At 40.1% G+C, this 12,523-nt stretch overlaps 1 protein-coding gene across 12 annotated transcripts in view; it reads right to left on the bottom strand.

The window, feature by feature from the left end:
- bahd1 (bromo adjacent homology domain containing 1) overlaps positions 1-12,523 on the bottom strand; it is an 83,117-nt gene that overhangs the window by 68,323 nt on the left and 2,271 nt on the right. For 5 of the 12 annotated variants that reach the window (XM_069917156.1, XM_069917158.1, XM_069917155.1 and 2 more), the window contains 2 exons: positions 8,398-8,459; positions 7,911-8,085 (listed from right to left, as the gene is read on the bottom strand). The exons of 4 other annotated variants lie outside the window; for them this stretch is intronic. In XM_069917156.1, coding sequence (XP_069773257.1) covers positions 7,911-7,918 — 8 coding nt within the window. In that variant the 5' untranslated portion in view covers positions 7,919-8,085; positions 8,398-8,459. Of the gene's footprint in view, positions 1-7,910; positions 8,086-8,397; positions 8,460-10,000; positions 12,275-12,523 lie in introns of those variants that run through there. 3 more of the 12 variants (XM_069917157.1, XM_069917161.1, XM_069917163.1) reach the window with 3 other exon arrangements.

Below are 12,523 nucleotides of genomic sequence, written 5' to 3'. Positions count from 1 at the left end.
AGCGGCACACGATATATTCATTGATTTGTATACCAGGCAGTGTTAACATAAATTTATTGAAGGCACATATACATATAACCATGTAACAATTACAGTATGGAAACAGGCCATATCGGCCCTTCTAGTCCGCACCAATTTAAGTGAACTCCACAAATCCCACAGAATGTGGGAATAAGCTATTTCCCAGCCTGGCTCTCGTGATTTTGATGCTCCTACCTGATGGTAGCAGGTTGAAGATGTATGATGGATGTTGGGGGGGGGGGGTCTGCAATAATTCTTTAAACCTGATTTAAGATTGCCAGTGACCTCCTGTTGAAGAGGTCAGGCCCGAAATATTGATTGTATTTTACTTCACTTTGGCGGAGTTTTCTCCAGCACTTTAACTGACCACTAATTTTTCATCGTTTTCTCAAGATTCCAGCAAATGCAGTTTTCATGTTTCACTTACTACAAGTCTGAAGGCACCAAACCCACCCCCCCCCCCACCCCATACTTTACTTCACATCAAATGGTCAAATTTATGATTGAGAGAGCATGCTAGTGGTCGCCTTTTTTTTTTTAAAAAGACATACAGCACAGAAATAGGCTCTTCCTGCCCACGAGCCTGTGCCGCCCAATTAACTTACCACCCTTGTGCATTTTTGAATGGTAGGAGGAAAACTGAACACCCGGGAGGAAACCTACACCAAAGAGGAGATCATGTACCAACCCGGGTCACTGGTGCGGTAACAGCGACGCAATAACTGCTAATGCTAACTGCACTTTGTTCAGGATGCCCACCCATACACTCTGGGCAATTAAATACTTTTGAAAGGTAGACAAGTTCTATCATGCATGTTATACATATATAGGCCACGCTGTGTTACTGGCTAGACAACTTAGTTTTTGTTATGAATTTATCAATAACTGGAATTTCTAATGTTAAGTAGTTCTTAAATATTTTTTTGTTTCACACTTCAACTTGTATTATTGTGTCATGTAATTTTTCCTAGTAATTGCACTGCTATTACATTTCCTTATTTTTTTTTCTGCTGCATTTTTTTGTGATTGGCATGAATTTTTTTAAATATAAACTTATGTTTTTTGTTGCAGAATAAAATATGGCCGCAGCACAGCAAAAAGTGTAGTGTGGAATATCTGAAATATGGATCTGTATCAGCACCAAATAACCAAGAACAACCAATGTGAGTGAGTCTTTTCAAATGAAGACATGAAACCTTTCAGGCTTCTTGAACATTTTAAGAAAATACACTCTGATAAAGCAGACAAAAACTTACAGAAATGGAAAACCATTGGAAATATGTTTGCTAGCACTTCACAACAATCCAGTGATGGTTTGTGTACATCATACAACATCTCATTGCTAGATCTGATAAACCTCATACAAGAGCTTATTCTGCCATCAGAAAGTGAGGTTCTGTGCACAGTCTTACACAAGTCACCTGAACAAATGATTAAATCTATTCCTCTCAGTGCTAACGGTTTCAAAGAAGAATGGATGAAATGGCTGAAAACATTGGGCAACATGCTTTGGACAAAAGCATTTGGCTTACAATTAGACAAGTCCACTCTGCCAGGCAATGAATCTTTGTTTCTTGCTTATGTTTAGTTAGTTCAAGAACTGTTATTTGCAAGACAACTAGAAACAGATTAAAAAAAAGGAGAGTCAGTAGTTCACGTTGTTGAAAATTCTTGCTTGTGCAACAGATGGGGCATCATCGATGACAGCGGGAGAATCTCAGCAGGTCAAGCAATGTCCTTTATATAGCAAAGGTAAAAATTCATAACCAATGATTCAGGCTTGAGTCCTTCATCAGGTTACGGGAAAATGTTGGTAGGCATCTGAACAAGAGTAGGGGGAGGGGTGGTCGCAAGTAGGAGGTGAAGAAGAGAGGAAGAGGACAGCAGTGATCAAGGGGAAGAGTGATGGCTAGGGGAGGGGTAGAGAGAGTGAGGAGGAATGGAAAGGGGTAGGGGGAAGAGGTGAGAAGGTAGTAAACCAGAAAGTTAATGCCATCTGGCTGGAGAGTGACCAGATAACAAATCAGGTGTTGTTCCTCCAATTTGAAGGTGTTCTTGGTGGAACAGTACTCAAGGGCCATGGATAGACACACGAGTGTGACACAGAATTGAAATGGTTGGCTATTGGGAAGTCCTGTTACTGGTGCAGATGGAGCGAAGTGATCTCCCAATTTGCGCCCAATCTCTCCAATGTAGAGAAGGCCACAAAGGGAACCTCTACCTTGAGAGACTGGGCGCAAATTGGGAGATTGCTTCGTTGAACTCCTTCCGGTGCTCCCTTTGAGGCCTTCTCCAAAATTGTGCCCAGTTTCTCTGATGTTGAGATTGCATCGCTTAACACCTTCACTCCATCCACACCAGAGACAGGCCACCCAGAAGCGAACCATTTCAGTTCTGTCACTCTCCCATGTCTGTCCATGGCCTTATGTACTGTCCCACCAAAACCATCAGCAAATTGGAGGCACAACATCCAATTTTCCAGACAGCATTAATATCATTTTTCCCAGTTTCTGCCAAACTGCTCTCCTCTTCCCCCTCTCCCCTTCCCAGTTCTCCCTTTACCTAGCCATTCCTCCTCTCCTCCCTCCTTCACCTTTCACCTCCTGTCTTGCAACCACCCCTCCCCCTGCTCTTTTGTTCAGATGCCTATTGACATTTTCCTATACCTTGATGAAGGGCTCAAGCCCAAAACATTGGTTATATATTTTTACCTTTGCTATATAAAAGGACACTGCTTGAACTGCTGAGTTTCTCCAGCTTTGTGTTTTTTACTACAACCACAGTATCTGCAGATTTTTATGTTTTACTTCCTGTACCTGGTGTGTTTACAGTGCACTGTGTAATCCACAAGCAACATCTGGTCGCAAAAAACCTAAATTGTCGGCTTCACAAATCATTAAACATTGTTATCACAGCAGTAAATAAAATCAAGGCACATGCTTTCAATTTCCAACTGTTTAGACAGCTTTGTACAGAGAATGGTGAAGATTTTGAACGCGTGTTGTTGCACATAGAAGTTAGATGGCTGTCAAAGGGAAAATGCCCAAGACGTTTCTATTCACTTTTTAAAAACAGTTGTTGAATTCTTCCAAGACTCCAATTCTGTTCTCTGCAACAAACTAAGAAATGTCAAGCATGACATGACATTGCTTACTTGTCAGATGTATTCACAAAGTTCAACAAAGTTACTTTGCAAAAATTGCAAGGAAATGAGATTAACCTTATCAAAGACAAATCATCCCTCTCCACATTTCTGTCCAAGTTAGTTATTCAAACATCGCATAGCCCATTGTGAGCTCTTCCAATTTCCGAGCCTCTCTGAATTGGAGAAGGAGAAGAGCATACTAGACAATGACCTTCAAGTGTATTATGTACACCTGGATGAGCTGCATAGAGACATGTCTGACAGATTTCAGGATTTTTTTTGCTTAAAATACTAAACTGGGTGAACTATGCATTCCTAGATATCAGCAATGAGGAAGCAGGAATGGTGGAGGAAGAATTGATTTCATTCCAAAATGACATTGAACTGAAGTCAAAGTTTTTGTTTAAAAAAATCACATCAAGATTTTGGGTTACAAAAAAAATTCTGACCACTACCCTGCAATGTGGTCCCTACATATTTCGTAGAGCGAGGCTTCAGTAGTCACCAGCTTCTTTCCAAGCAAAGAAAGAAACTGAAAATTACTGAACGCAGGGATCTAAGACTGCTTCTTAAAGACTTCCAGTCTGATGTTGAGAAGCCAATATCCTGCAACAAAAACATCCATCCCATTAAAACTATGAAGACAATGTAGTTACAGATGAGATGTAACCCTTTCATTTTGCTAAATAAATTGGTTTACTACTAGTTTTATTTGTGAAATGCATACGCTTGTTATAGTGTTAAATTAGTTGTGCTTTTAAATTTGCAGTAGACCTCATACCAAGAAAGTGATGAGTGTTCATTACATGCATGCGGGAGAGTTGGGCACTAAGATGTGGCCTGAGAACCAAGGGGGCAGCATCCTGAAAAGTTTTGGGAACCACTGGTGTAAACCATTCTACAGGTGGCAGCAACTTTACTCCATCTTAAATAAACTTTCGTTCAAAGAGTCTGAGCAATACAATACATCCTTTTCAATTCACCTATTTAATTTACATTCAGCCAAGGTAAGCCCCTCGTGGTGCATTAATCAATTTAACATTTTTAAACAAAAACACTGCCGACAGCAGATTATTCAACATCGAGCATGATGCTACAAAGTTTATATTAATAATGTACGGTTCACTAGAGCCAGTTCAGCTTACCATCAAAGCAAATAACTGCAAGTAGCTTGGGTTAAAGTTTGAATCAAATTGTCCCATACACTTCAACAGGTTCATCCTAATAAGGAATCACTGGGCAACAAATGCATTTCATTTTTCTTTCATATCTATGGTGCAATCAATTTTAGCAGTAGGGATAAAACCAAGAACTGGTCTCTATTTATTAGCTTTATATCAGAATTAGTGCATTAATCAGAGTTAAACAATAAACTCCAAGTTCCTGATCACATCCTAGTGATATCCAAAAAAACCATTACACATCCACTTAATTACTCTGGGAACAACCATCATTCTGTGGGGAGGGCATCCAAGTTAAGTCCAGTAGGAATATGCAAAGCAAATGAGATAACCAAAAAGTCCACTTTTGCTGATTTTAGTTAAGAGTAGAGATACTGTGTCCTGATAAAATATAAGCCTAACTGTCATTAGTGTGGCTGTTTATCTGTGAAATAATTATTTGGAAATAAAATTAAAGGACTAAGAAAGGGCTAAATGTTAGCATAATCTGACATTACTTCCTGGGGGAAACCAAATGCTTGCATAAATTGTTTCACGACATCCATGTGCATATTTTTCCAGAGATCTTTTGTCAAACATCCTTCATTTACCACTCCAAAACAAACATTCCAGCATTCCTAGCTTCTCTTGAATTAAATTTCTAGATAAACCTTTTGTTCTCCAAGGAGGATTGCAGAACTGTACAACTCCACACAACCAAAATTTGTCATTGAAACAGTGTCCATCCCAACATTTAAAACTTGTACAAGTGACCAAAGGAAAAGAAGGCAATGGACATGGATTGTGTCCACTGACCTGGAGGATGACAGCAAAAAATGTTTGGTTCCATGTTCTAACTTATGTGCACCAAGAGTCTACAGAAACAGATTGTTTCCCAACATGCATGCCATTATTTCTAATGAATTCCATGATTAAAGTCATTACACTACTAACATTTGGACAATGTCTTCAAACCAAATGTTTCTTTTCAAGCACCTCTCTACCAGTAGCATGCAAAAACACATTTATTCACTTTCAAACAGCATAAATTAATACAGAACTCATGGCGGATATTAAGCATTTGCCCCAAAGCAATCTCTTACTTAATTTGTTGGAACATTTTGATTTTGTTATCTCTCAATTTACTTTAACTGATTACAGTTAATTTCAGAGAATTTTTGTTCTTATGGAAAAATGAATTATCTTGTGTATTCTACGAGCTTCCTGTGAATTCTAAAGAAGAGTGTACTGCAAACAGATCCAGGGTAAAGACTGACTTGGTTCTGGAAAAGGAAAAAGTTTAGACTGCACAGCAGTGAGACAACTCACTGCTCTAGTTCACAATACGACGTGCAAGTATCGACCCTCATTATTCACATTCACAGCAAGTTGGATGGATAAAGTTGGCCCTCAATCCCCCCCCCGCCCCCCCCACCACCACCGTAAAAAAAAAGTTGAACTGATTCTCTGCATTTTGTACAAACAGGTTTTTATATAGTCCTGAATAAGCACAGCAGCAGATCATTTCAAATGAATTCTCCTCTTATCAACCACCAAAATTTCAATTGATAGCATCTCAATTACTGACCATTAATGTTCACCATGTTATTGCCTTGTTCTGATCAATAAATTTACAAACTGTCACAGATTACACAAGGACAGCAGCCTTGACAAACAAAGAACCTTTATCAGCATTGTACAATTTTGCTTCACTTTACCTCCTGAGCTGGTATGTGCCAGGATTTGTCCAGGAAAGGGTGATATTTAGAATATTACAAATGGCCTTGTGTGCAACTGGTTTAGGAATTGGGTCAACTCTGGTAAACCTCCAATAACCTGCCATTTCACTTTTTAGAAATCTTTAAGGTTTGGCCTATGTTCACTAGATGATCTGTTCAGCTCATTGGGATCTCCAGAAAATGGATGTCATATAACATTTAAGATTTGAATTAGCATTTAAAAGAAACTCAGAATACAGAAAATATAAAACAAAAATCAGAAATTGCTGGAAATAGTGAAACAGTGTCATCAGTTCAGGCTTATTATGACAGCTAGACTTTTTTTTGTCATCAATCACAAGAAATGGACAATGAGTCTGCCCAAATCCACAGATTCTCTGTAGCCTATTTTTCACTGGCATCCCAGTTAGTTGGCCAGGTTTAGACCTGGTTAAAAAAAGCCGTTTTTGCTGTTTCCACTGGGCCACTTTTAACAGGGACACTACCTGCTTTCACATTGACCATAGTCATCCCCGGGGATAGGAGAGTTTCCATTCAACCGGGATGCAACTTGTCCTTTTTTCACTGGGTTAATCGGTATGCTGGGATCAGCTGACTCCAGGAATGCCAGGGGTCGAGGCTGTCAATCCCTGGCGTGATCTGACACCGGCATGCCGATGATTCATTTTTCCACTGGACCCTTAACCAGTAAATTGGCCGTCAATTCCTGGGACAAGGTGCCAGTGAAAAAGGGGCTTGCGTCTCCAAAGGGACTCTGCTTCTCTTTCTCTAATTGTTTGAAGACACTAAGCAATGCTAATAATGCCTCTTGGTGTGCTTTTCTGGGAGGCAAAAGTTGATGTATTTTGCGCATTAGTACATGACAATAAAGGAATCTCATCTACAAGACAGAACCGCAAAATTGCCCCAAACCACTGATGTTAAATAGACTGACCATGCAAGGTTAAATAACAAAAGGAAATGTGAAAATTGATCAATACATGAAGAGTTGGACAACAAATCCAAGGTAATGAAACAAAGAAAGCATCACAAGGATACAGGTCTTACAAAATTTGGAAAATATATTCACAAGCAATTGCACAAGTTTTGACCCCAGAAGCTTAGGAACTTGATTTTTGTCGATCTTGAGCAGAGTAAAATATTAGAACACCAAATTGAGCTTTAAAGTTTTTATCCAATCCAGGTAGTCATTTTAAAAATAAAAATGAAAGAGTAACACGAGGAACTCGTTACAACCCATCCAGATGAATCAAGGGCACAATCCTTCCCTACACTTGGTGAGCACTCAGACCTCTGCCTTAAACTTTCATCCTGAAAGATAAGAAACCATTTGAAGCCGATCAGATATTGTGCCACAGCTCTAATCGAGAGTGCAGACCTGACACTTTTCTGAAGATGCTGGTTTACTCCACAACCTCTATTTGTGCATGATAATTACGCTGGACCCCACCCAGCACACACTAACCATTTTTTTTTTAAATCTGGACTTCTGGCAAAAAGTATGGAAGTAGAGAATAGATTAACAGCATTCTTTAAAAAACTTACTCAACTTCCTGTTCTGTTAAAATTGACTTGCACATCATTCAAATCAAACACACACTTCAACTAGATTTACGTAAGGCCCAGTGGAGCAAATGGTTGAAAAGCAATCAGCAGTTTATATGAAGCTGGTAACTGGCAGATCGGACAGCACCAAGCCTTTATACAAAGGCATAGCTTCATTCTTTCCTCACCCCACCCCAAACATTCTACAATATTTCACATATAAATTTTAGTTACATTTCTTTCCAAGATGAACGGTTATATGGTTATATAACTTCACAGTGATTCCATAAAATCTCTTACCTTGGCATTCCATTAAATTACTTTCTCTTTTCAACCTCATGGGGCACCTTGAAAGCCTTTTGGATTTCACATGATTCCTTGTAAGCAGTATTTCTACTTCTGCATTCTCCCCTGTCCACCTCCTTCCTCTCTTATTTTCATTGAAGTCCTCTCTGTTACTCATTTTATTTTTTCCCTGCTCCAAAACACAAGAAATATCCTCTCCCAATGCCACAGTTTTTTTCCATCTCACTATTGTAATCAGGTGCAGTCAGATTCAGAGGGAAGGTAAATAATGGCACGAAAGTCCGTCTTCTCATTTTCACCCCCACTACCCCTTATCCAAGCCCCACTTGTAATCCAATCTTCCACTTTCCTTCAAGAAACAGAGCTGCCCACACTAAACTCTTTCACACCAATTGATACAATTAAAAACTTCTTTCAATGAACCCTTCGTAATTTACAAACAAAACACCTTACCAAAAAGATGGGAACCAACACTACTCACATTTTCTCTCCTGCATTTCATGAACTCGCATCAATTGAAGATTTCAAACCTGAGATTGTGCACTGGGGATTGCAAAACCAAGACAAATGAATGGAACAGTCATTGTGTAATTGAATACCAATACAGGCTTCAGGAGCTGAGTGACCCACTTTCCTGTAATTACATTTCTGTATCACTCCATCCCAATATACATACACTTAACCCTTTTCTCTGATCCTCAGTCTTCCCAATGTTTGCTGCTGAACTTTACTGGTTGTTAGTCTTCCAACAAGTTACTTTCAGTATTCTGGACATCCAAAATTTCTGTCTCTATTAAATTTCAATGATCTTGCCCAACCTCTTAACATAGAGACTCCACTGGAATCCAGTTTACTTCTACACACGACAGATCTTTGAAAATAGAGAATAATTTGCTCCTTCCCTCTCCAACTCCCACTCTAAAACTTAATGCTTCGAGTTTAATTAAAAACATTCAAAACAGGAAAAATATTATCCACATGCACTTTCCACTTGAATACCAGTATTTGTAGCATGGTTCTGATAATCAACCCAATTGTACACCCTGTCACATTTACTGGAGAGAATTACAAATGCTATTGCTCCCTCCCAATACATCTTCAAATACTGCAACCCACTCCAGTGTCTTTCCTACTGAAAGTAACATCTTCATTCTGCACAAAGCTTTGTTGCATTCTCAAAACTCACTGTACGCTTTCATGCTACTGATTCTCTACTAAATTTCCTCAACTCACATGTTGCCTTTTCCACCATTAATGCACAACCCACATGATCACTTATGCAGTACAGTATCAATCATCCCAAAAGGATCCCTCTGGCAATCACCCTGCCAGTCTCCAAACCATCATAATTATGCTGCACCAAAACCGTCTTAACCTCACTTTTGTTATTCTGAAGAAACAAGATTGCAGCTTCAATCAACCATCATCCAGCTTTTGCTTTCAATATCCTCACAAACAGGGAACACAGTTCATATTAGATCAACATTCTTCCCAGAACAATAAATATATCTTTATCATCTCAAAGCCAAAGATCACAGCAGTAAGCCATCATTTTGCTTTGCTTCTACCAGACCTCATTTCAGCACCTCAGCTCATGACAGGAAAGAGCCGGGCAAAAGAAAATGCTTCTCCATTTCACCCCAACACCCTCCTGATTTCTACATCTCTTGCAGTTTCACCAAATCATACAAAGTAAATGCATGGTCACTCCAGGATCTGGTGTTATCGATTTCTGATCAGATGCACGTGTCCTTCCACAATACGCTCCCCTCTTCTGTGAAGATGATGCTCATTTCCTATCTACACCATCTCCTCCTCTCCCTTCCTTCCTTCCCCCCCATTTATTCTTCACATCTTCCTTTTTAAAGTCTTCATCTTTTAAACAAGTCATCTTTAACTTCAGCGAATTCTTTCCACAGAAATAATTAATCATCCCTCGATTTACTATTTTGTTCCTATTTTTCCTGTTTCATACACATCACAAACACCTGTACATCACATTTTCCAGATTTATTCTTTAAAAAAGAATTTTCTTCATTGAATCCTTCAATTTAATTATCAGACTCTTGATAATTCTTTCCTACCTTTGTCACACTAATTTTAGCTTCTCTTTGCTCTTTTGTTAGCCTTGCGTCCCCAGATGATTTTTCAGTTTTTGTTTCCGCCCACCAATTTCTCCCTTAACTTTCCATCTCACCTTTCCCTGCTTCACAAGCTCCCATATCTGCTTTCTTCCCACCCCTTGTCAGTTACTGGTCCCGAAACTTTGTCATGTTTTTATATTCATTCCTGTTGATCCTTCATTTCTTCCCTGTCATAAACAATTTGCTTTACACCAAATGTAAATAAAGGTAAAGGTTTCATATTGTCACACAATACCACATACATGAAATTCTTTAACTTTGTCTACTGTAAGACACAAAGGCACCACTTTGTCCAGTGCCCCTAACAGAAATGAAGTCCCAGCGATAAACTAACTCAGGACTCCTTGTTGACAAAATCTGTGCTCTAATCACAGAGCTTTCGGGACCTCTACCCACCTTCATTACATCTGGTTTGCCACCCTACCCTCATTCCCTTTCTCTTGTCCCCAATTTCTATTTTTTCTTGTATTCCATCATCTATTTTTTTTTTTATTTAGGGCTTCTCCCTTCTTAGTTCATTTTCTTTTCTCCATTTCTACTCTTTCTTTATTTGTTCTTCTGCCTTCCTAATCCATTTACCCACCTCTTCCCTCATGATAGCTTTGCTTTCTTTCTGCTATTTCTTCTGAGAAAGAAGTTTGCTGGTGATTAGAAAAGGTAGCAGTGATAGTTATCAGAGGAGTATGAACTTATGATCCACAGACCAGAGCTCAAATCCTTCCACAGCAGCTGTCGAAGTTAAATTTAGTTGGCAAACTGATTTTTTTTTAAATCAGGGATATATTCTGCCTACTTCATCCAGCTTCTGTGCAACTCCAGGCCCACAGAAATGGTTAAGTAAGCTGTTTGGGGGCCAGAGACTCAATTCCTTTCATTGTGAATAATATCAACATTCTAAAAATGAATGAAATATGACAACTAGCTGAGTGTTTGACAGGGAGGAGGATCATTTTAGGTTGCTGAAACATTATTCAGTTGGCAGAAAATGAACAAATGGAATTTATTCCAGAAAAATTAGACAAGACACTTGTATCTGTGCAGTAAAGATTAAATAGTGGGATACTGTGCACATAGAGGAAATAAATGTAAGCAAGACAAGGTGGTTAGAGTTGTTATACTTCAAATACTAGAATTTTATAGGATTATTAGGTCAGAGCTAGTATTGCACAAAGTACTGGAGTGGGTTCAAAGTCAGAATTGGAAAGGTGCAGTTATGAGAACACACTTGATAAAAAAGAATTGTTCTCTTTGGAAAAGGAGAATTTGAGGGAACATTTCAATGAGGTGTTAAAAAAAACCATGAGAGTCTTGCCAGAGCAAATAGGAAGGATCTTTTTCCCTTACCAGATGGGTCCAAAATAAGTAGATACACCTTTGAAGTATCTGGTAGAAGGGAAAATTACTATTTGTTTAAAACCCCACCCATTGTGCAGCCAAGAGACAGGGATTTGCTCCCTGAAAATATTGTAGAGGAAAAATATATTTAAAGAGTACTTGGCTGTGTATTTGAGGAGTTGACGCACAGGTCAATGGACTTTCTGCTTCAAGATACAATTAGGCAGGATTGCATTTGTCACACTGCATCCTTGATTTAAGAAAAAAAATCAGTAATGAGCCCACACAGCATTCTTTTTTTCCTCCAATTCCTTTCCATCCTGCATCTTCATTTCTCTGCAGCTTGATGGATTTCATCTTTGTGGTTGCAGCCTCTACCTTTACCAACCCCAAACGATTAATCTCTTGGTTTCAAATGTCTTATTCCAACTTCCTCAAATCCATGCACTCTTCTCTCTCATCTATCAGACCTCTTCTCTACTCTTTCCCCTCTACCGTTCCCTGGCATGTCCTCCTACTTCTTCCCTTTTCAGCTTCCCATTGCCCACCTTCCACTTTTTCCTCCCTTCCTTTCCTCCACTTCCATCCTTGGTTTTCCCTTCTTGATAACGCAAATAAAATGGGGGTTCAACATGCTTAACAGGAGGCTCTTTCTCGATCTCATCCCCCATCGCTCCAGCAACTTCTCAACCTGCCCACCTGTGCGTCTGCACCTCTCATTTGCACCCCAGATCCTGCCGACCTTCTCCTTCAACTCTTCCAGCAAGTCCTCCCCACTCCACATCGTCCTCTCGTTGCCTTCCTCGCCTATGCTTTCGTTTGGGTCCGAGCGCTATTTCCCTCATTGCTCCCTGGATTTCTCAATGTCCTTCCCCCCCCCCCCTCCCCCCCACCCTGTTCCGCTCGGGGTTGCAGGAGACAAGGGGTGAGGGGTCACGATGACTTTAGGCCGCTGCCCTTTCGTCCTCCCATCGCAGCCCCGGCCTCTGGCTCCGGGCCGGGACTTCCCACGGCGGGCGGCAAGGACGGCCTCCAGCCCCAAGCGTCCGGTTCTTAGACCTGCGAGAGGGCGGCGGCCGCCGAAGTAAACAGGGGAGGGAGGGGGGGGAGCTCCTGGGACGCCCAACT

The sequence above is a fragment of the Narcine bancroftii genome, chromosome 2 (assembly GCF_036971445.1).
Source record: "Narcine bancroftii isolate sNarBan1 chromosome 2, sNarBan1.hap1, whole genome shotgun sequence".
NCBI classification, from domain to species: Eukaryota; Metazoa; Chordata; class Chondrichthyes; order Torpediniformes; family Narcinidae; genus Narcine; species Narcine bancroftii.
Note: the sequence above shows the minus strand (reverse complement) of the source record. Positions and strands in the feature narration are given on the sequence as shown.